This window comes from Rhincodon typus, chromosome 17, assembly GCF_021869965.1.
Source record: "Rhincodon typus isolate 14 chromosome 17, sRhiTyp1.1, whole genome shotgun sequence".
NCBI lineage: Eukaryota > Metazoa > Chordata > Chondrichthyes > Orectolobiformes > Rhincodontidae > Rhincodon > Rhincodon typus.
The window spans coordinates 59,833,838-59,858,769 of NC_063348.1; the positions used below are offsets into that span (position 1 = coordinate 59,833,838).

At 39.3% G+C, this 24,932-nt stretch overlaps 1 protein-coding gene across 1 annotated transcript in view; it reads left to right on the plus strand.

Annotated features, from left to right (window-relative positions):
- Window positions 1-24,932, plus strand: part of LOC109920159 (liprin-alpha-1-like) — a 117,314-nt gene that overhangs the window by 21,229 nt on the left and 71,153 nt on the right. Inside the window, exons 4-11 of the mRNA XM_048606905.1 lie at window positions 2,825-2,902; window positions 3,230-3,313; window positions 4,504-4,635; window positions 5,853-5,915; window positions 6,518-6,588; window positions 10,150-10,300; window positions 17,519-17,742; window positions 19,179-19,416. Coding sequence (XP_048462862.1) covers window positions 2,825-2,902; window positions 3,230-3,313; window positions 4,504-4,635; window positions 5,853-5,915; window positions 6,518-6,588; window positions 10,150-10,300; window positions 17,519-17,742; window positions 19,179-19,416 — 1,041 coding nt within the window. The remainder of the gene's footprint in view (window positions 1-2,824; window positions 2,903-3,229; window positions 3,314-4,503; window positions 4,636-5,852; window positions 5,916-6,517; window positions 6,589-10,149; window positions 10,301-17,518; window positions 17,743-19,178; window positions 19,417-24,932) is intronic.

A 24,932-nucleotide genomic window follows, 5' to 3' on the forward strand; every position in this document is an offset into this window, starting at 1 on the left:
TTTCTGAAGAAGGGTCTAGGCCCGAAACGTCAGCTTTGCTGCTCCTCTGATGCTGCTTGGCCTGCTGTGTTCATCCAGCTCTACACCTTGTTATCTAGCCTTTTTTAAGGCGTCTGCCTTCACCTTTCAAAATACTGTTGTTGGGAACTGAGACTCAAATACGCTAAGTAAAAGATTTTAGCTGTTTAATGCCTCAATATCAAATCCTCTTTCTACAGTGTTGTGTTGAACTTGATTATTGGAGCTATCATTCTGCTGTCTGTGTCCACGTTCAATCCAAGTCAGTGCAGAAACATCTATGCTCCTGGACTACTTTGCAGTGCTTTTGAGAACTAGCCACCATTAACATCACTACCTGTCCTTCCCAAAATGAAGATAGAAAAAACCCTACATTAATAACGTTCATTTATGTAGCACTTAAACTGAGTCACTGTTTGATACTATACTTGTGCAGAAGTGACTTTAGGGTGATTGACTTTTCAAGATGCAGAACAATATAATGAAAGGAAAACAGATAAATTTAGGGAATTACATGTCTGGACCCAATAGTATATTTTCCCATTTTCCTTTCCCAATTGTCAATCCTGAACTAATAATGGTCCGTCTCAAAACTGTTCACTTGAAACTCTGTTTCAAATTTCAGTTGCCTTTCGAATGCAGTTTTATGGGTCAGTTACTGGAATGTCTCAGTCAATGATGATACTTTGCCTACCACAGCTCTGGGAGAGCAAAATGAATTTTATTCTTTGTTTCTGTCAAATGTTGTATTCTGATTTATTCATTCTAGGCCAGCATTTGTTGTCCAAAATAAAGCAATCATGATATATGTTTGAAAAGTAAGAACCTTAACTATTTTAATACACTACCAAACTACTGTATGTAGGAAAGCTTAAAACATACAAGTCCTGTCAGCTGATTCCTATGGACGCCAGATATCATAACAAAAATCTATATCTATAAATTGACATGAGTTTCTAACTATTGAGCTATGCAAGGCTTTTATTGTCCTGTATTTAAAAAAATATATGTTTTATTTCATGAGGGATGAAGATTAGAGTTCAGACCAAGTGTTTAATTCAGAAAGGTATGGGAAAGTGCTTTATCTTCAGTTTGAGATAATGTAAGTCAAATAGACACTCGTCTAAATATAGAAGGTTATTATGACAGGATAATTCATTTGCAGCCAGTGAGGGAGGCTGACTGATCAGGGCAGTAACCAGTTCAATTAACCAAACAATGTTCACAGCAAGGAGGGAAATGATCAAAGTTGGATTCTTGTCCAGAATGGAAACAAAGGCCACAAGAGCATGATAGATATAGATTTTAGTGTTGACGTACAAAGTAAATGCAAGGAGAACCAAATTGGAAGACCATTGCCGTGCATGAAATTGGGAACGGTTACTTTTGGGCATCTGGGGCTGGATTGGCATTTCTTTTTGGCATTTCCATGGGACCTAATATTTATTTTGAAAATCTCTGAGGAACTAGACTGCTCCAAGCAGAACAGGTGTTGAGATTAGGACCAAAACACACATTGCTGGAAAAGCTCAGCAGGTCTGGCAGCATCTTTGGAGAGAAAGCAGAGTTAACGTTTCGGGTTGAGTGATCTTTGCTCAGTTCTGATTATTGTTCACTCTTCACCTGGCCCTCCAACTTTTCTAAGCGCTGAACTTCTATTCTTCAGACAAGTGAGCTGCTTGTGTAAGCACAACAGGTGCTCGCAACTAACAGCAAGTTTTTCAAAATTATTTTGTGGGATGTGGTGTCATAGTCACAGTAAAAAAGAAGCCATTTGGCCCATTAAATCTGCACGACCAAAATAAATGATGATGTCACTGACAATCTTTAATTGCTCTCAAGAAGGTGTTTTTTTAATTTATGCAGAGGATGTGGATGTCACTGGCTAGGTCAGCATTCATTGTCCATCCATAATCAGCCAGAAGGCAGTTGAGAGTCATCCATATTACTGTGGGTCTGGAGTCACATGCAGGTCAGACCATGTGAGGATAGCAGTTTCCTTCCCTAAAGGGCATTAGTGAACCAGATGGGTTTTTTTCCTGACAAGCGACACTGGTTCCATGATCATCGCTAGATTCTTAATTCCAGATTTTTATGGAATTCAGATTCCACCCATGATTCAAACCCAATTCCGGAAACATTATTTGAGTCTCTGGACTAATAGTCTAGTGGTAGTACCACTCGACTATCACCTCCACCTGTTTTTGAACTGTTGCAATCCATCTAGCATTTAGATAAGGCCTAAAGACTAAGTTTGTACTATGTAAGGCTTTAATTCTTGGAAAAAGGGATATTTCCTGCATCCATTTGATGCTTGAAGTTTGGACTGACTTGGTGGAGCGTGGAAGATCTGTACATGTGTAAAACATAATTGAGCAAGATTGCCTTCTGTATTGAGTTAAAAGTTTTTGTTTGTTATTTAAATCATTGCAGTATTATATTATATAAAATTAGTTTTGAATGTTTTGAGTTAACCATATTGATTTTTGTTTAGTTTTTTGTATACTGTTCAACAAAGCCTTTTTAAATTCAGAAGTTGCTTTGATGTGTAAACACGGTTGTCTAAACAGAATCTTATTTAAAAAGTCTTTTTGTAATCTTAAGATTATCTCCTTGTATTCTTTCTCTTGATAAATATGCACTTGTGCCAAGTAGTATTCCATATCAAAAAACAAGGCATTTATGGATAAACTAATTGTATCTGTTTTAAATCGGTTCTCAACTGCATCAGTTTTCCCTTTTTATATTGTAGTCTTAAACAATAGTAACCTTTCTGCTGTTTCCTGTACCTTTTTGCCTTTCTTAGTCTGATCCTTCCCTTTCTTCTGAAGATTCTACTGTTATGGAAGCTAAACTGATGGAACTGAGCTCCATGCTTAGGAAGGTAGAATATGCAATGTTCCAGTCACTCTGCTATGCTTGCTACGTATTGCCTTCTGCAAACAGTGGCAATTGAAGCCTTGATCCCAGAGGCTGGGCTTGCTGAACATTAAAGCTTCAAGTGTGCATACGGCAATTTAAAGCACCATTCAGCATCTATCACTATCTGTCATTAAAATGCCGCTTACACCAGGCTTTTGTGAGACCAATGGCTGAAGTACAACACTGATTAAGTGGATCTGAGCTTCTTGGAAGACTTGCAATTTTCATGAAGATCTTTGTTTGAAAGCTCAATCTTTGCAATATTTAACAGTTTTTATTTATTTATCAGGCTGAAGAAAGGCATGGAAATATTGAAGAAAGGTTACGACAGTTGGAGGCACAGCTTGAAGAAAAGAATCAAGAATTACAACGAGTATGTTGATTGGGGTTTCCATATTATGATTTATAGAAACTAAAATTATAAATCTTCTAAAACTCCAAATGCTGAACCTTGTGCAGTTTGTGCTATGGTGTATGGATTCTGTTGTATCTTAATAGATATCACAACATAGACTACAAACTTTCAACTTCTTTTAAAAATGTAAAATTTATTACTTCTCACCTGGAGCAAAGAATGCAAATTAATTTAAGCCCATAACCAAGATGTGGCAGTAGGGAGGTTATGTCACAGTATTGACCATGTGACTTTATTCTGTCATAGTCATCCTTGTGCTGTTCATATTTCCAAACCTTCGCCAAATCTGAAATAAGCTTTTTCTGTGTTTTTTTAAATGTAAATCTGAAATATCTTCTTTCTTATGATACTCTAGGTAAAACTGAGAAAATTTCTAAACTGGCATTCCCTTACTCGCTCTCACTGTTGCTGTCTCTCCCCACTCCCACCAACAACTCAAACCTGTCTTCCAGTCACTTCAGTGACTGAGAAGAGGTAATAAGCCTTTTGAATCTGTCTATAGCACAATGCCTTGGCTTAGAAATGGCTTTTGGCTATAAGTTGTCAGGACTGCCCTGATTTCACCTACTTAATCTGGCCTGCTATTAAAGAAAAAAAACGCTCTGACTCTGTCCAGCGAAAGGAATTGTAATGGCAATATTTGTCATTCATCCACTAAAGTTAAGGCCTTTGTCCCTTTTATCATGTTTCCTTAGCGCTGACCATCATGCTTGGAATTATTCACCATTTTTATGCAGATTAACTATCTCTTCAATAACAGATTCATTTCAACTTTTAATCAAACTTGACAAGTTTCACAAACTTTGGATTCCGCTTGAAAACGGCTGTGCTGGGATCTTTTGCATTGGGCCATTGCTTCTAAACATCCTAAACTTGTAATATTTTGATGGCTTTTCACTAAACTTGATTCTTTTCTGTATGTGCCAGACGTTTATTAGTAGGAAAATTTTTAGATATGACGCAACTCCATTTGTGTTTAGTACCATCAGGTAGTATAAAGTGATTGTGCTTAGTGCACAAACACATGCTTAATTTAGTATTTATGGTTAGGTTTTTTTAACCTGTGTAGTGTTTGTCAGTCACTTGAGTAGTTGGTTTTTGAGCTTTGTGTCTAATTTTTTTAATCAGCCCGTCTATCTATTTAAAAGGCTCGGCAGAGGGAAAAGATGAATGAAGAACATAATAAGCGTTTATCGGACACAGTAGATAAACTGCTGTCAGAATCCAATGAAAGACTTCAACTTCATCTAAAGGAAAGAATGGCTGCATTAGAGGAAAAGGTAGTCTATTTTATAAAATCCAAATTATTGCATCCTCTAAGTGACCTAGGATTTCAGTAAAGTTTGGCCTCAATTCAGAAGGCTGCAGTTCAGAAACCAGCTAGACTTGATATGCATTAGTTGTTCATATTACATGTTTTAGGATTTCTATCATACAGTATTGGCAAAGCCAAAGTGATGCCTATCTGAAAATGATCACAGAAGACAACTAGAACAGATGCCAAGATTGAAATGTTTAGCAAGCATATTGTGTGCAGGTAGAAGATGCAACGAAGAAACAACAAGGCAACCTATAGGAATAGCTGGTAAGCATTTGGTTAGAAGAGATGGTTGCTTTGCAGTAAATCGAATAAACAATTTGGGAAGTAATTTGTGAAGAACCTGATTTGGAGTGTTTTGCTTGGATATGAAACTTCAACCTTAGTGAAAGAGGAGACCAACTTGCTAAATAACCTTCAATTGTGGATTTAGAGGAGAATGGAAAGGATCAATTGGACAGAAAAAAAAAAAACAGATGAAGTACTATGAAGAGTGAATGAACGAAGACATTTGCTGAATGTAAGTAGGAACAGACAGTATGTGTAAGCACATCTTAAGAGGAAGCAGACTTGTCAGAGACATTATGGAGAAAGGTTTTTGAGGAATAAGTTGAAGGAGAGAATATTGCTGCTGGGTGATTTGAAAAATACAAGGAAATTATTGGACACTTAGACTGGCAAAGGAAGAGACCTGGTAAGACTTCTGTGAGCCAAGGACTTTGGACAGTACCCACACAATTGTGACAAAACTAGAAATTGCTGGAAAAGCTCAGCAGGTCTGGCAGCATCTCCTGAGAGAAATCAGAGTTAATGTTTCGGGTCGAGTGATCCTTCTTCAGAACACAGACATGATAGTGATCAAATGAATCATTAAGAGGTTCTTAATGGCCAAGAGAAGAAAATTGGCACAAATGACCACCTTACTGCAACCAGTAATAACTGTGCTGAAGTTTGGTGCTCAGTCTTATCCAACTTTTGGTTGATGGACAGGAACACTTTGGGAAATTAGATGGGGGACGGAGAACTGGGAGCAAAATCCTCCGCTCTTATCTTACTAATGCTGTGTATTTGGCATTATATAAACTTTAATTATATATTTTTAATTGCAATAGCCGTTTCAATTTCCTGCAATATTGTTGAATTATGTGTTCTAAATTGTCCTGTAAAATACTGTTTCAGAATTCCCTTATCCGAGAGCTTGAAAATACCAAGCAGCTAATTGAAGAAACGCACCATGAAAAGGTAAGTTTCGTTTGCAAAGGTACTGCAGCCATAAGATTCATTTCAGCTCTTTCCCTATCCATTGTATTGAAGTATGAAATTTAAGTAAGCTGTCCTGCTAATTAAAAACTCGCGTACTCTTAACAGTACTGTTCATGATTTAAAATTTTATCACTACAGCAGAACTTTCATCCTAAAATTTGTTCCTTGCATCTGTAAGTTACAACATGTTTAACACAGTTAATTTAAAATATGTAAACTGTATTTGTGAAGGTAGTCCTTTTCAAACCAAAACTCCTCCTTTATTTAATGGAAGTTTGCCTAAGTTTCTGCATGTATGTCATAAAACTAAGGAATTCTATGGAACTATGGAAAATCTTTGCTCTTTTGAACTAGTTGATTAGGAATCAACAGGCCCATTTAAAACTTTAGAATTATACAGCAAAATTCAACTGTAACAACTATTAAGATCGTCTTTCAGACACTTCATGTTGTCGGGTCACGTTTTTAGTTACATTTATTCAAACCTTAATTTAATTGTTCTCAAATTCCACAGCTTTGTCTATATTTTACAATTTATCAACACTGCATTTCTTTCATACAAATATATTTGAATATTTCAGAATAAATTGTTAGCTGAGAATGATCAATGGAGAGCGAAAGCTGCTTCTTTCGGAGATACTCTGCATCACAGGTATTATACAAAAATGTTCTATTAATCAGTTTGTACAAGATTATTTTGTTGTATCTTTGCTTCATTATTTCTACTGTAGGTTTTAAATTCACAGTTCAACTCATGTTCTTTTTGACATAAGCAGTGAGAAGGTAATCCATTTCTTGGATATTTATCAGGGAAATTCATGAGTAGAAATATTTTTAAGAATCATAAATACCTTCCTCCTTCATAAAATCCGAAGTGGGGATGTTCCCTGATGATTGCATAACGTTCAGCCCATTCGCCACTCTCCGATATTGAAGCAGTTTGTGTCCAAATGCAACAAGACTTGTCCAAGGCTTGAACTGACAAGTAGAAAGCAACATTTGTGCCCCTGAAGTACCAGGCAATGACCATCTCTAATACGAAAATCTAACCATCACACCATGACATTCAATAGTATTACCATTGCTGAATCCACCACTATCAACATTCTGGGGTTACTGTTGACCTGAAAACTGAACTGGAATGGACATACGTACATTGGTTATGCCTCAAGTTGGAGTTGTGGATAGTGAGGAAAGTATACAGTAAATGACAGGACTCTTAGGAGCATTAATATCCAGAGAGATCTTGGGGTGCAGGTCCATAGCTCTCTGAAAGTGGCGACACAGGTGGATAAGGTGGTAAAGGAGGCATGTGGCATACCTGCCATCATTGGTCGGGCATTGAGTATGAAAGTTGGCAAGTCATGTTACAGTTGTATAAGGCTTCAGTTAGGTCGTATTTGGAGTATTATGTGCTGCAAAGAAAAGGCTCTGGTCACGACACTATAGGAAAAATGCGGAGGTGTTGAAGAAGCTGCGAAAGAAGTTTACCAGGTTGCTTCCTGGATTGGAGTGTATTAGCTATAGGGAGAGGTTGAAAAATTTGGATTGTTGTTCCTTGTGTTGGAGGCTGAGGAGTGATCTGATTAAAGGTTTTCAAAATTGAGAGGTATGGATATGGTGGGTAGTCAGTCTTTTTTTCTGAGGGTGGAAGTTCAAATACTCTTGGCACAAGTTTAAAGTGAAAGGGGGAAAGTTTAAAGTAGTTAATATAGTCTGGAGCTAGAGTAATGCAGCAGGTCAGGAAGCATCAGAGGAGCAGAAAAGTCGACATATTTTGGGTTTACAACTCTTCATCAGGGCTCAGTTAAAAGGAGATGTGCGAGGCACTTTTTTATGCAGTGGGTGGTAGGTGCCTAGAACATGCTGCCAGGGCAGGTGGTAGAAGTAGATACAATGGCAACATTTAAGAGGCACATAGACAGACATATGAACAGGCAGAGAATAGAGGGATACAGGCCACGTGCATGCAGGTAGAATTAGTTTAGATTGGCATCATGGTAGGCTAAAGGGTCTATTCCAGTAGTGTACTGGTCTATGTTCTATGTAACAGCAGGTCAGTGAATAACTCCCCTTCTGATTCCTCAAAGCCTGTCCACCATCTACAGGGCACAAGTCCCGTTCCCAGCTCCACCTAATGTACAGGTGATAGATCCTTCTACAATCTGTGTCCAACTCAGTCGAATGCTCTTCCTTGATATGTCTGCTTTGCTGCCTTTCATCACCACCCCAACCACCTCATACACCAAAATTTTTGTGAAATGCTTTGGAGCTTGCATTTTCTTCCACTTTTAATTTGCTTGTCCTGGGAACGTTGCACCTATTCAGTTACTTTTCTGCTTATTATATGAATCAAACTTGAAAGTGAGGATACTGGAAACATTTGTTTTCAATATTCAGATCAGAATAATGGCAATAACCTAGAATTTAGAATTTTTGACTCAACCTAACCAATAAGGCAGCATAAATCACTGAATAATCCTTTTGAATGCAATCTTGAATTTACTTCATTGACTATAAACAAATCATTTTGCGATGCTGGATAAAGTTCCCATTTAAAATGTGGTGTACTGTCATGAATTTATCTTTCTGGTATTAAGTTGATGGCTAGAAAATTGGCAAATAAGCTTGTTTTCTCCACATGATATCTTGTGACTTTAGAAATTGTGTGCATACTTCCAATTTTTCTAAACTATTTTGCAACAGTTGTAAAGATTTCTAATGAGTAGTTTGTAGAATAATTTAGAATTAGATTTTATTGACGTGTACTCAAGTACAGGGATACAGGAGTGCCGTGAAAAGTTTACAATGTCATTTTAGGTACAACGTACCTAGGTACAAAATTTTAGGTAAAAAGTAGAAAAATAAAGAAATAAGTTAAAAGTTACAGTTCTTCTCAGTATAAAGTAGTAAGTAAAAAGTTATGTTCCAAATTACAGTCCTCCTTTAGCCATGGGCCTGGGCTTTCCTCCACTAGGGCTTGATCTGTCCCTGCGCTGGGCTCAATCTCTTGATCCCTGTGCCTCTGCGCTGCCAGCTGCCATCCGAGCTCACCAGTCCCTTTGCCACAGGCTGCCGGAGTCCTACCCTGGTGCTGGTTCAGGCCCCCAGCCGCTCCCATAATGCTGCTGACCATTAGAGTGCTCCCAGGCACACCAACCACTTCTTGGCCAACTGCCGAAGACCCCACTCTGGGCCACCAGCCGGTGCCATCGCCATTGCCGCTGCTGCCTCCGTGACCAAGCTCCCTCCAGAAGGTAAGTGGGGGAAAAAAATGAAGAAAATAAGAAAAGAAGAAAGAAATGCATTTGGAGCGGATGAGCTCTGGATCAGGAGCCCTATTCCCTCGTCATCTTGCTCCAAGAATAAAGTATGACCTCTTCAATTTGAACAGTTTCTAGCCTCTTGAAGCCTTTCTCCCTATAAGTTCCCTTTAGACTGCTAAAAAGAAAACCAACAAATTCTGCTGTTTACCATTGGGTTAATGAGGGACAAATTTGCTGTATAGGTGTACACTTCCTCTAACTCCATAATATAGATGTTACTAGTATCTGAAATCCAAGTCTTGATGCCCAAGCTTGAGTCTGCCATGGCACTGGAGGGGGGAGAATCTCACTCTGCTTCACCCTAGAAGGCATTTGGAGTTGAATGCTGACTTGCACTGCATAAGTTTTACATCAGTATGTGCATCTGCATCTATGTGACCTTTGAGCTGAAGTGTTTACATGCAAGAATAGGGAAAGTTGGAATGAATGCAGTGCATTTCTTCAAGTATTTAACCCTTAAATGTTTTCATGAAAGGAAAATTGCTGGTTGTAACTGGAGGTCCTGCATCAGGAATACATGGTAGGAATTTGGGTGTTGAAACCAAAAGATTTTACTCGAGGTTTACAACCAGAATTCAAGGTGCACAGATTCATAAAATCTATCATTTTTAATCTTCTGACTACTTGTTTAGTAGAAAAGTAATCCAAAGTTTACCTCTGTCCCATGTGCAGTCTTCTGTTGATACTTGATGTAGCTGCATTGTAATATTAATATGGCTTTAATAATGATCATATCAAACTGACCCTCCAGCAAGAACACTCTGTCTGAAAGTGTGGTTTGAAGAAGCAGTTTTACTGTCAATGTTCTAACCCCGTTATATGAGACATCGTAGATCGCTAAATTTTCCCGAAAACCTTTAACAAATATTGAATCTCTTTTGTTCTAGCAGGTCACATTTAGGTAGTCCCTCTGATTTTAGGTACCCAGTAGCATCTACATCAGAGGTAGACAAACACCCAGACCAATACAGCGGTGCATCAGTATTACGTAGAACTCAGAAGGGCCGCTTAGCAGCTTTAAGAGATGAACCTTCAAAGGTACAGTTTCCTCATTCATACTTGCAATTTTCCAGTTTTTACTGTTTCTTTTATCAGATGTTTGGAAGCAATTTATCCAGCTACTTTTTGAAGACAATGAATCTATCCAATAACTTTCCAAAGTTGATTTAGGGAGGCTACACGCAGGTCAAGGGGTGGTTGGGAAGTAGGAGGCCTTTAAGAATGAGATAATGAGAATTCAGACGGTATGTTCCTGTTAGTGTGAAGGGCATGGCTGGTAGGCAACGGAAATGCTGGATGACTAGAGAAATTGAGGCTCTGGTCAAGAAAAAGGAGGCATGTATCAGGTTGGAACGGCTGAATCCCTCAGAGTATAAGGGCAGTAGGAGAGAGAAATCAGGAGGGTAAAAATGTGGCATCACATAGCTTTGGCAAAAAGGAGAATCCAAAGAGATTCTATAAATACATTTGAGGGCAAAAGAGTAACAAGGGAGAAAATATGGCTCCTTAAAGATTAACCTGGCTGTCTGTGTGGAACCCCACAGAAGATGGGTGAGATAATAAAAAAAAATTTCGTCAGTATTTACCGTGGAGAACGACATGGAAGGTGGGAACTTGATGAAGTAAATAGTGATGTCTTGAAAAGGGTTCATATTACAGAAAAGATGATGCTGGAGGTCTTAAAGCACTTAATGTAGATAAATCCCTGGACCTGATCAGGTGTTTCCCAGAACTTTGTGGGAAGCTAGGGAAAAGATTGCTGGGCCCCTTGTTCTCTGGTATTTGTATCATTGATAGCCATGGGTAAGGTGCCGGTAGACTGGAGGTTGGCTGATGTAGTGCTATTATTTAAGAACGGCTGTAAGAAAAAGCCAAGGAACTATAGACCAGTGAGCCTTGCGTCAGTGGTGAGTAAAGTTGTTAGAGGGATTCTGAGGGACAGGATTTACATGTATTTGGAAAGGCAAGGACTAATTAGGGATAGTCAGCATGGCTTTGCATGAGAAACCATGTCTCACTAACTTGATTGAGTTTTTTTGAAGATGTGACAATGAATAGTGAAGGCAGAGCAGTAGACGTCTGTATAGATTTCAGCAAAGTGTTTGACAAGGTTCTGCATGGCAAACTGCTTAGCAAGGTTAGACATGGGATCCAGGGGGAATTGGCCAGTTGGATACAAAATTGGCTTAAAGGTAGGAGACAGAGTAGAGGTGGAGGGTTGTTTTTTGGATTGGAGGCCAGTGACCAGTGGTGTGCCATGGGGATCAGTCCTGGGTCAGCTGCTTTTGGTCATTTATATAAATGATTTGGATGTGAATATAGGAGATCTGGTTAGTAAATTTTCAGATGACACCAAAATAGGTGGTACACGTGGGAGGTGATGGCCTAGTGGTATTATTGCTGGTTGTTAATCCAGAGATGCAAATGATGTTCTGGGGACCCAGGTTCGAATCCAGCCATGGTAGATGGTAGAATTTCAATTCAATAAATGTCTGGAATTAAGAATCTAATGATGACTGTGAATCCATTGTCGATTGTCAGAAAAACCCATCTCGTTCACTGATGTCCTTTAGGGAAGGAAACTGCCATCCTTATCTGGTCCAGCCTACATGTGATTCCAGACACACAGCAATGTGGTTGACTCTCAACTGCCCTCTGGGTAGTTAGGGATGGGCAATAAAGCTGCCTAGCCAGCACTGCCCTCATCCCCATGAATGAATAAAAAAAAATGGACAGTGAAGAAGATTATCTCGGTGCACAACGGGGCCTTGATCAAGTGGGCCAATGAGCTGAGGAGAGGTGGATAGAGTTTAATTTAAATTAAAATGTGAGGATAGTGTTACCGACAAAAGGGCCCTGGGGGTTCAGGTGCAGAGTTCTTTGAAAGTGGAGTTGCAGATAGACAGGATGGTGAAGAAGGTGTTTGGCACGCTTGCCTTCATTGGTCATAACATTGACTATAGGAGTTGGGTTGTACAAAACATTGGTGAGTCCACTTTTGGAATACTGTAGACAATTCTAGTCATTCTTCTATAGGAGGGATGTTGTTAAACTTAAGCTAGTGAAAAGATTTACAAAATGTTGCCGAGGTTGGAGGGTTTGAGCTGTGGAGAGAGGCTGAGTAGGCTGGGGCTTTTTTTTTTTCCTGGAGTGTCAGAGACTGAAGGGAGATCTTATAGAGGTTCATAAAATCATGAGGGGCATGGCTAAGATGAATAGCCAAGGTCCTTTTCCTGGGGTGAAGGAGTTCAAAATGTGAGCGCATATGTTTAAAGTGAGAGAGGAAAGATTTAAAAGGGACCTGAGGGATAACCTTTTCACACAGAGGGTGGTGCATATATGGAATGAGGTGCCAGAGGAAGTGGTGGCAGTCGGTACAATTTACAACATTTAAAAGGCATCTGAACAGGTACATGAATAGATGAAGGGTCTAGGCCCGAAACGTCAGCCTTCCTGCTCCTATGATGCTGCTTGGCCTGCTGTGTTCATCCAGCTCTACACCTTGTTATCTCAGGTACATGAATAGGAAGGGTTTAGAGGGATATGGGCCAAATGCTGGAAAATGGGAATAGATTGGAATGATTGGTCAGATTGGAATGTCTGGTCAGCACAGATGAGTTGGACTGATGGGTCTGTTTCCATGCTTTATGACTCCATGACTTTATAAATGAGGGTTGTTTTTAAACCTACTGACCCATTGAAACTGGGCAGTTAAAAACCATTTTGTTTTATTCATGGGATGTGGGCACTAGTGGTTGGGCCAGAATTTGTTGCCCTTGGAAAGAACTGTGATTTGCTGTCATTTCAGAGGGCAGTTATGAGTCAACTACATTACTGTAAGTCTGGAGTCACATGTAGGCCAGACCAGACCAGGTAGGAACAGCAGTTTCCCCCTGAAGAAAAATTTAGAGTTACTTTATCGGTTTGTAATTTGCCTTTTAGGCATCATTTTGTACTTTAACTTGTGGGTGAACATATCTGGCTTTTCGGGCAGGTATGTACTTCCAAATCCTACAACGGAAGTCTCAACCTCCCTGTCCTGTACTTCTTACCCCCCACATACTCGAGGTTTTCTTCCTTTCTATTCAAGTTATCAAGAAACATTTGATTAAAGAGGAGGAAAGTGATAAAGATTAAAATGCAGAAATAGAACAGGACAAAAGTGAAATGGAAGTTCTAACAACTAGAACAAGGGCAGGAGTACGAGGAGGAAAATTGTTACTCAATATATGCAAGTCCGTAACTCAGCAACAATCATGAAATATTTTCTTATGAGCACTAATTTTTTCAAAATAAAAAGACTTTGTTTTTTTCTACATAGTGAAAGCCAGTTTAGATGTAGTTTGGGAACAGTTTGAGTGTTGACTGAGATTACTTTGCATTGTAGTAATTGTTGGGTGCAGTTTCATCTTTAAAGCTTCCACTTTGCTTTGAGACAGCAGTACCAGAGGCAATAGTGTTATTAGAATGACATTTCATAGAATTTCAATAGCTAACACTCTAACGTTCAAAGGTAGGTCAAAAAGTAAGTGGTGAAGAGGATATGAAGAGGCTGGAAAGGGATATTGATAAATTAAATGGGCAATGGTTTGAATTTCATGGGGACAGATGTGAAATTGTCCATTTTTGCAGGAAGAATAAAAGACATTTTGTCTAAATGGTGAGAGATTATAAAGCTTTGAGATGCAGAGGGATCTGGCTGTCCTAGTGCATGAATAGCAAAAAGTTAGTTTGCAAGTATTTAGAGAAGCTAATAGGCTGTCATTATTTATTGTAAGAGATTTTAATACAATAGGTAGGGAGGCAATGCTTCAGCTATGCAAGGTGTGAGTGGGGGCCTGGGTCTGAGTGGGATGCTCTTCAGAGAGTCAGTGCAGACTCGCTGGGCCGAATGGCCTCTTTCTGCACTGTCAGGATTCTATGATTCACACCTAGAATATAGACTGTACAGTATTGGTTTCCGTAGTTAAGGAATGATATAAATGCTCCAACTTGCGTGGTCGCAAAACACCTTTCATAATAGCCATACCTTTGTCAGAAAATCATTCCATTTATAGACATAATATGCAGTATTTTGGAATTCATGTCTGTACATTAGTTACATTACTTCTGACATACAGATGGTCAGTCATAAGGTTGGGTTCATCTTTTCAATGTTGTCATTGTATTTAAATGTAATCATGCCTAATATGAAACAAAAACACTGACATTGTCATTTGTGATTTGTTGCTCCATTATTTGTTAGTAGCACCAGCAAATTGTAACCTGACCATTAGGTGCTTGTGAAACTCTTCTGCTGTTGTCTGTGCTATTCCTCTCTTGCTAAATAGTCATTTATATTTTCAGTGCAGCTATTCCTTGATCTATTCTTCATCATTTATTTTATCAGGCAATATATCTCTGCTTGCAATATAATGTTACCTCCTTCTCTTATTGCAATACACAACTGATGTATAACATTTTCTGTTTCCTGCTACATCCTGATGGATTTCTGCAGCATGTAAGTTTTTGTGCCTTGCATTATGTGCAACAATTTTCAATTCCAGATCTTTTGATTTGCTAATTGTAATATTTTAATTATTTTCTGTTAAAAGTATGACTTGTGATTGTTCAATTCTTTCTTATTGTGAATAGTAGACATGTAAAAACATGAAAAGTAGGCCATTCAGTCCTTCAAGCCTGTTCTGCCTTTCAATATCTTCTGCCTCAACACTGGCTTCCCAAACCAACTCCAGATCCCAAAATCTGCTGGTGAAACTCAGATCCAGTAGCATCTGTGGAGGGACGACTGAGAGCAATGAAGGAACAGGGTTCTAAGGAACATCCACATTGAACTCAAAACATTAACACACTTTTTCTCTCCCAGACTTGCTGAGCTTTTCCAGCAATGTCTTTATTTCTGATTTCCAGCCTCTGCAGTATTTTGCTTTGTTGTTTCTTCAGATCCCTTAGTGCCCAACAATCTATTGATCTCTGACTCGAGTAAACAGTAACTGAATAACCTCAGCTAAGGTAGAGAATTCCATAGACCCACAACCCTTTAAAGAAATTTCCCCTCATCTCCATCCTAAATGGCTGATCTCCTACAGAGGCCCAAAGACGTAGAAGCAGAAGTAAGCCATTCAGCTCATTGAGTCTGTTCTGCCAATCAATGAGATCCTGGCTGATTTGAAAATCCCAACTCCACTTTCCTACCTTTTCCCCATAACCCTTGTGATTCAGCCTCCACAGTCCTATCCCATGTAAAAGCTGAGGTCATGTTCTGTAGAATCTTACTTATCAGTTAAAAATGTCAAGTCATTGTACGCTGAAACTTCAAATATTTTTGCTCCATAAATTTTGCTACTGATGAATAAAATAAAATGTATTTTACAAGTTAAAATATAAAAGAAATATAGTAACTTTTTATGTTCGATCAGTTGCTAATCCTAATCCCGTCATTGCCTGCCTTCACAAAGCTTCTGGATATAATCAAACATCCAGCTCCCAGGCTTTCCTTTACTGTCACCATCCAGCTTGTAGCCTCTTCCATTCTCTGTCATTGTGAACCACAAGACTTGCTGTTCTTTCACTGAAGTTTTTGCTCCCTGTTTTGCCCCCTTGATGCTTCCATCATCTGAACTCATTGTTAACAATGGCTTTGGATATGAGTGACAAGAGGAACAGTTTGAAGTTGTAGGTGGTAAATTCTGAAAGTGAGAGTGTGGTTCAGGAATCGGAAGAAGTAGAGAGAGGGTATGAGAGAGGCTGCAAGCCAGAGATTGGCAGCAAGAGAAATGGCCTAGGCGTGGTAGAGGCTGTTTCAGTTTGACCCTGATCTGATCATGTAGTTCCATGCTGAACCCATTGTCAAATAAGTTTGACAGGATTCTCAACGCTGTACAAGAATATGAACTCAGTAAATGACTGATAAACGAACTGAGGTAAAATGGCAAATTGCTGTACTTGAATCCCTTTCTAATAAAGCCTAACATACAACACCTAACAAAGAGGTTATGTACTCAAATACAGACCTGATGGGTTGAGTAGTCACTTTGTGGACTGTGGATGTTAGTTTTAAACCCCTGTTCTAAGACTCAGCATTCACAGGAACAGGAGTAGGCCATTCAGCCCCTCAAGCTTGTTCCACCATTCATGGCTGATCTGTGGCCTAACTCCATATATTTGTCAATGGCCTATTTTCCTAATATCTTTGCTTAACAAATGTTTATCTTTCTCAGATTTAAAACTAACATCTGATCTAGCATCTACTGTTGTTTGTGGAAATGTGTTCCAAACATTGACTACCTTTGTGTGTAGAAGTGCTTCCTAACATCTCTCCTGACTGATCTGGCTCTAGTTCTCAGACGATGCCCCTAGTCCTGAAATGCACATTGCATCAATTTCCTCATATATCAGCAAGGCATGTGTCAAGTCACAAAGGAAGGGAAAGAAAAGCAAAAATAGTCTTTATTCAGTTTTCTTTTAATATGTTGCGCTATTCAGAAAAATGCTGAACTGAAGTTGTCAACTGTGAGGTTTTTGTTTTGAGAGGAATTGGTTTGAATATTTGTGGTATTTTGATGCTCACTCAGACAATACATGACTGGACTCAATTTTAGGCCTGAATCTTTGCAGGCTTAACCATGGAATGAAAAAAAAAAGTCTTGATATTGCACTGTACTAGTAACTGCTTCAGCAAGCACTACATATCCAGTGTGGCAAGGAAGAACCTGGAAAAATAATTTTATACAGTTTATGACCTCAAACAGGAAGAAAAATTTTTGAGGGAAGGCTGAATAGAGTATGTTTCAAAATTAAGCAAAAATTGAAAATCCACCGTGGGAGGCAGAGCGTTAAACATGTCAATGTGAAAATTTGCAAATAAAGGATTTTTGGGGAGGAACTACATGTATCTTAAACAAGTTTTATAATGTTGTAAACGGTATTATATGTTCAAAGTCCAGCTGCTTTCAATATCGTAATGTAATAATTTTACCCTGTGTTGGTTGTATTTCATGAGATCTCCCAAATAGCTGTGAAAGCTGGAGGGCAGCTCAAAATTTCAAAATTAATATTCACATTTTTATTTGGAATAGGTGCTAAATGGTAAAGACCACGGCAGGTGAATGGAATTAAAATATAAATCAGCTATGACCAAATTGAGGCAGAACAGAATCAAGAGGTGTTAGGGATTGCTTCTGTTTCTATTACATCTTGTGTTTGCATATTCTGGTATCTTGTTTCTGAAACTGTTGCATTGCACTTTTTGAGCAGGTCCAGACATTGAATGAGCAAGAATGGGAGCGTGCGCAGCAAGCTAGTGTCTTGGCAAATGTAGCCCAGGCCTTTGAGAGTGATGCTGAAGTATCCGATGCAGAAGATGATAGAGAGACAATATTCAGCTCTGTTGATCTGCTGTCACCAAGTGGTCAGGCAGATGCCCAAACTTTGGCTATGATGCTTCAAGAACAGTTGGATGCCATCAATAATGAAATACGGTATCTTTTACTTGTTTATACCTAATGTTTTGTTAAAAAGATGACTTTGGTTAATATCTACAACAATGAGTATTTCAGAAGGTGCTTGAGGTAAAAATCCTAGAATTCCCTCCGTATTGACAGTGTAGGTCTACCTACAGCGCGTAGACTGCAGTAATTCAAAAAGACAGCTCACCACCACCTTGAGGGCAACTAGGGGTAGGCAATAAATGATGCCAGTGTCCCATGAGTGAATTTAAAAAAAAGCACCTGCTGCACATTTGTGTTTGTAAATTGCTTTGCTCATGACATACTGATCAAATATTTAAGTTATTGTACTTGTAATTAAAGACTCAATTGAGATGTTCATGCTGGTTCATTTGGTGAGTATATTTGATTATTTGAAATGTTCATAATGCTTAAATTATTTTCTTTTATCTTCAGCTTTGCTGAAAAGAGACGCAAAGTTGAAGCTTTTCATCATTTGTTTGTGCACAAGAATCCAAGTTTTGAAAGGGAACCACCCTACAAAAAATGCAACACGGGCACACATTTCTTTTGCCTACTCAGTGCAGGATCCCTGTTTGTGGATATATGTTGAGCAGCAGCTGAAGCTAGGCGTGTCTCATTTCTACATTGCAGTGAACACGAGTAGTATGTTCCTTAACAGAATGCTGTTTTTGAGCCAAGAAGTTGTTCATTGTACTGCACAAACAACTAATGTGGCATGAGAGTTTCAGTGGCAATGTGATGCCAGGTTCGTAGGTTGTATATCCCAATGACTGACAAACAATGCAGCCCTTCAGCTGTCTACAGTCTGCAGCATGCTGATGAAGCTCATTGAGTCTGAGTTTGCAAAACTCACAACATGATGTACAGCGTTAAGTGTGAATCTGCTATTGGGCATTGTTTACTAAATAATTCAGACTGTGCTAATAATGACACAGAAACCAATTTAATATAAGTAGTCAGACTTAACAGTGCCTTTCGTTTTGAAAGCTAGAAACTGAGTCTGTTCAGTCTCAGGACCTTGTTCTATATCGACAAAAGAAATTTGTGAATGTGTTGCATCCTTTTCGTTGAGAAAGTGTTATGAAAACTTAATCCATACAAAATTTCCCTACGATGACACCATGACCAGTCAGGTTCTACCTGCCTGCTGGGAGGTTAAGTATAGTGAAAATTGACAGTTTACAGATCATGGTACATCTCCATGTCAATCAGAACTAAGCAAGTAAGCTCTTCAGATGCTATGTAAATTAGTATTCTCTTTTAAAGTTTGGTTTCTTGCGTCTCAGTCCTGATGATTACAAAGTGAAAAGTTTCAACTTTGTGTCTTTTTTTAAAAGCAATATTTAAGTTCTGTATTAGCAGCAAGTGTTTTCTGTGGTGCTAAGATTAACATACTGAATTAGGGAATGACAAAGGGATTTAACACCTGACCAAATTGTTTACAGGCTGATCCAAGAAGAAAAGGAGTCAACACAGCAGAGGGCAGAAGAGATTGAGAGCCGAGTTGGAAGTGGTAGCCTTGATGGTCTGAATCTCTGCCGATACAGAGGGGGTACACTTCCTGCCTCGTTTACGGGTTCGTCTCTTGCCGGTTCCTCTCCACCTGGAAGCGGACACTCTACGCCAAGACGATCCCCTCGAAATCCTGCTCATGAGATTGACAGGCTTGGCGTCATGACCCTGGTTAGTTTAAATGCTTGATGTTGTACAGTAACAATGTTGTTATCTTTACCTGTGGCCCTTTGCTAACTTGCAATTACTCTGTTTATCTACTATTAATTAATACTTATCAGAATGTTAATTTTCAAAGTTTTCCTTAATGATTTTTAGGCAGGTTTCTAAGCATATCTTGCAAGTTCATGGAAGTAGAAAATTGAATATAATTAATTTAATGTTAACTTTTTGCCTCCCTGAGAGTTCTGAGGTGATAACAAGGTTCACATGTTTTAGAATGTTGACTAGATCATGTATGAAATTCGGTGTTAGTTTCTCTAAGATCGCTTCTCATTTTTCTATCGCGTAGAAAATACACTGTCTTCAATCTCTCCTCATAAGACAGTCTCAACTTCCAGGAAACAGTCAGGTGAACATCCACTGCACTCCCTCTTTGGCAAGTCTGGAAACAACTTAAGGATCGGTGATGGACGAGAGAGATCCATTTACTATAAATGTATTTTGAGTCTCCAAAATCTTGGTGACCAACCTTAACTTTAGAGTTCTGCTACTACAAAAATCTGTTATGAAACCATATTCATATTAAGCAGAATCACAGAATTCTTATGATGCAGAGCAATGCCATTCAGCCCATTGTCTCTGCACTGGCTTTGAACATTTTAACATAGATCCATTTCCTGCTTTTCTCCCCATTACCCTGCACACTAAGACTATAGGAAGTAGGGGCAGGAGTAAGCCATTCAGCCCCTCAAGCTAGCTGTGTTATGTGATAGGATCATTGGCTGATTGGACATTCCTCACATGCATTTTCCCTGTAACCCTCGAGTCCCCTCCTGATAAGAATCTGTCTGTCTCAGCCTTAAGTATACTCAAGGACTTTGCCTCCATAGCTGTCTGTGGCAAGGAGTTCCAAGGACTTTCAAACCTCTGAGTGAAAAAGTTCCTCTTCATCTCAGTCTTAATTTAGTTTCCCTTTATCTGACACTTTGCTAGACTCTGCCATGAGAAGAAACACCCTCTCACCGTTTGCCCTGTCTAGTGCCTGATTCCTCTCATTCTTCTAAACTCCAGTGAGTAGAGTCCTAACCTGTTTAGCCTTTACTCATAAAACAGTTCCTCCTTACTGGGTATCATCTGAGTGAACCTCTCTGAACTGCTCTACTGAAATATTTTACCTTAAATAAGTGGACCATAGCTGGTCACATTACTCCTAGGTGTGGTCTCCCCAGCATCTTGTGTAGTTGCAAGAAGACTTCCCTACTCCATACTCTTGTACTTGAAATAAGGGCCAACATTCCATTAGCATCCCTGATTACTTGCTGCACCTGTGTGCTAACTATGTTTTATGCACAAGTATCCCCAGGTCCCTTTGTGTCACAGCTTTCTGCAATTTTTCTCCATTTTTAATTTTTTTTGTTCTCCTTTCCAAATTGAATAACTTCACAATTTCCCATATTTTGCTTCATTTACAATCTTTTTCCCCACTTATTTAACATGTCGATGTCTGTATCCCTCTCACAACTTGCCTTTTCCATCTATCTTTATAATCACAGGTAGTATGGTGGCTCAGTGGTTAGCATTGCTGTCACACAGCACCAGGGACCTGGATTTGATTCCCCACTGTATGTGTGGAGTTTGCACATTTTCCCAGTGTCTTTGTGGGTTTCCTCCAGCTTCCTCCCACAGCCCAAAGATGTCAGGTTGGGTGGATTAGCCATGTTAAATTGCCCATAGTGTCCAGAGATGTACAGGCTAGGTGGTTTAGCCATGGGAAATGCAGGGTTACAGGGTAGTGGGGATGGGTCTGAGTGGGATGCTTTTCGGACGGCTGGTGTACTTGATGGGTCAAATGGCCTGCTTCCATGCTGTAAGGATCCTATGATTCTATGAATAACATTTGCAAATTTGGCTGCAGTAGATTCGCTACCTGCCTTTGTCATTAATATGTATTGTAAACAGTTGCAGTCTCAGCACTGATGTCTGTGGAACCCTACCGGTTTCAGGTTGCCATCCTGAAAAAGAACCCCTTATCCCCACTTGCTCCATCCTGCCCATGAACCAATTCTGTATTCAAGCCAATTTACTAGCACTGACAGTTCTTATCTCATGGCTTAACCTTTTTATGAGGTACTTTGTTGAATGCCTCCTGGAAGTCCAAATGCAACACATCTATCTACTGGTTCCTTTCTTTTCAGTGGTTGAGACTTCCTTGAAAATCTCTAATAAATTAGTCTGCTTTATGAAGGGGAAATCATGTCTATGTTGATTCTGCTTAATGAGATTATGATTTTTCAAATGTGTTGCTACTGCTTCCTTAACAATTGATTCCAGTAGATGTTAGGCATGTCAGCCAATAGTTACCCACTTTCTATATCCGTTTTTGAATAGGGGTTTTGCATTAGCAGTTAGCTAATCATCTGGTCCTTCTCTAGAATCAAAGGATTTTTTTTGTTTTTGGAAAATTACAACCAATGCATCCACTATCCCTGTAGCTGCTGCATTTAGGATCCTCGAATGCAATCCATCAGGGCCAGGGGTCTTATCTATCTTTTGCCCCATTAGTTGGTCTCATACTCATTCTCTAGTGATAGTAATGATCCTTAATTCCTTCCCTCTATTCATTAGTATTAGTAGGATGCTTGAAGTATCTTCCACCATACAGACTGATGCAAAATATCTGCTTAACTCCTCTGCTTTTTCCTTGTTCCCATAATTGTCTCCCCAGATTCATTTTCTCAGAGGCCTTTGTTCACTTTGACACCCCTCTTCCTTTTAATATATTTAAAGAAGCTCTTATTCTCATGTTTTATGTTCCTTGATGGTGTGCCTTTGTCATTTATATTTAATTATTTCTCTTGAAATAATGGTCCAGTGCTGTCTTGAATACCTCTTGAACTTGCCTCCAGCACACTTCTTAGTAGTGCATTCCAGACTACAAACTCCTGAATTTCTGCCCAGGGATAAGTAAAGGATTTATATTTGCATATCAACGAATCAAAACCTCCATCTCCTTTCTAACTGATTAAAGATTTAACAGCATCTTAGATCTGTTTAATTCGCATCAGTGTATGTCCCTTTGATCTTTTACTTATAAATTCTGTCTTTTTGCTTCCTCTCTCTCTTGAGCACCTGAAGAAGGAGAGAGACTCTGAAAGCTTGTGTTTTCAAATAAACCTGTTGGACTATAACCTGGTGTCGTGTGGTTTTTGACCTTGTCCGCCCCAGTCCAACATCGGTACCTCCACGTCATTCTGTTAGTGAAGCCTAGAATACTTTGTTTTATTAACAGCTCTCCATATATCTGTCCTGCCACCTTTAAGACTTGCAGACTTGCATGCATATGCCCTGCTTTAGTACCTTTTATTTTGCACCATTTCTCCAGAGCAGCAATCAGTAAGGAAGACAAACGGTATGTTGGCCTTTATTGCAAGAGGGTTTGAATACAGGAATGAGGAAGTCTTAAGACAGCTTTTCAAGGACCTGGTGAGACCACAGCTGACGTATTGTATGCAGTTTCAGCATCCTTCCCTTAGTAAAGATATATGTGCCGTAAAGGAACCTTGCAAAGGTTTACCAGACTGATTCCTGGGATGGCAGTTTTGAGTATGACAGATTTTTTTTCTTTATTCATTAACAAGATGAGGGTGTCATTGGCTAGGCAGCATTTATTGCCCATCACTATTGCCCAGGGGACAGTTAAGTGTCAACCACATTGCTGTAGGTCTGGAGTCGCATGTCGGCCAGACTAGGGAAGGATAGCAGTTTCCTTCCCTAAAGGACATGAGTGAACCAGATGGGTTTTTCCGACAATAGATTCATGGGCATCATGAGATTCTTAATTCCAGATATTTTTGTTGAATTCAAATTCCACCATCTGCATTGGCAGGATTCAAACCCAGGTCCCAGAATGTTATCTGGGTCTCTGGATTAACAGTCCAGTGATAATGCCACTAGGCCATCGCCTCCCCAGGAGGGTACAGATTGAGTCTGTATTCCCTGAAATTTGAAGAACAAGAACAGATCTCATTGAAACATACAAAATTCTGACTGGGCTGAACAGATGGATTGAGGGATGATGTTTCCCCTGGCTGGGAAATCTAAAACAAGGGATCATGGTCTCAGGATACACAATAGGCCATTTCAGACTGAGCTGAGAAATTTCTTGGCTGAGGGTGGTGAACCCGTTAAATTCTCTACCACAGAAGAAAATAGAGTCCCAGTCATTGAATATATGAAAAAAATAGATTTTTTGAAACTAAAGGTGTTGTGGAGTTTTGGGAAGAGTGTAGGTGTATGATGTTGAGGGAAAGGATCAGCCATGATCATACTGAATGTTGAAACGACTCTATAGGCCAAATGGCCTATTTTGTGTGTGTGTTCTTTGAACCGAAATGTTTCACCTCACACTTCTCCACATCTGCCACTTATTTCCTCACTTCATTCTTGACTTTAAGTATCGCGGATAATAAAAATTTGAGATAAAACAAAATTCTCCGGTCTGGCAGCATCTGTGAAGAGAAAAGTTAATGTTTCGTCAAACCTTGAAAAAGTTAGAGCTACAAGTTCAAAGCAACTACAGGAGTAGGGACGAGGGAGAGGAGAGCAAATGGACAAAAGAAGTTGAGTGATTAATTAGAAGATGAGAGATTACATGACAAAAGGGGTCGTAATGCAAGACAAAGGCAGGGGACATGGGACATGCAATCAAGTGAAGAGGACAGTCAGGAGAGAACATACCTTTGCCAAGCTGTTAGCTCAGTGTAATTTCAATTGCACGCTCTTCCTTAAGGCATTTCCCTTCCAGGTTAATGGTCTGTAGCTAAAAAGCTGAAAAGAAAAATGGTTTAAATAAGAATTTCCATTTGTCTGTGCCAAGTTCAGGCTAATCTACATCCAATAATCAATGCTGAAAATTGTTCACGTTTTGTCAGCTTTGGCAAATTCCACTAACAGATGAGAAAATCTATAACATGCTAAAACCATCAAGAGCGTTCTTTAAAATCCATTAATTCCTCATGTTTTTCAGTATTTACAGATCCTTCAAAAAGAATTTCAGGATCTGAAGGTATATCTTCACCAAAAATGAATTAGTTCTTCCTTGGGCCATACCCTACTGACTGCTTGCTTTTGAGGTGATTTGGTTACAAGTACAGTAAACAGGCTGACTAATGAATAGGGATGAATATAACTTCTCTCCTAAAAGTGTGTCCAAAGGAGATGTTAACGGAAAATGCAGAACAACTGCCAGCAGCTTCCATCCAAAAAACACACAATGTAGCAGAAGTTACAATTCGAGATTTTTGAGCTTGGCTTTTAGTCAAGAAGGCTGGAAAGTGCCTAATTAAAAGAGATCTCTTGAGCTTATGTTGACCTTCATTGGAACTGATAGGAAACTGAATGGGAGTGGGGCACAGAATCAAAATGGTAGCAACTGTAAGCTAGAGGTCTGTAAATGACTTGAGTGGAGATCTTCTGGAAAGCAGTCGCCTAATCTGTGTTTAGTTTCCATGCTGTGGAAGAGGCTG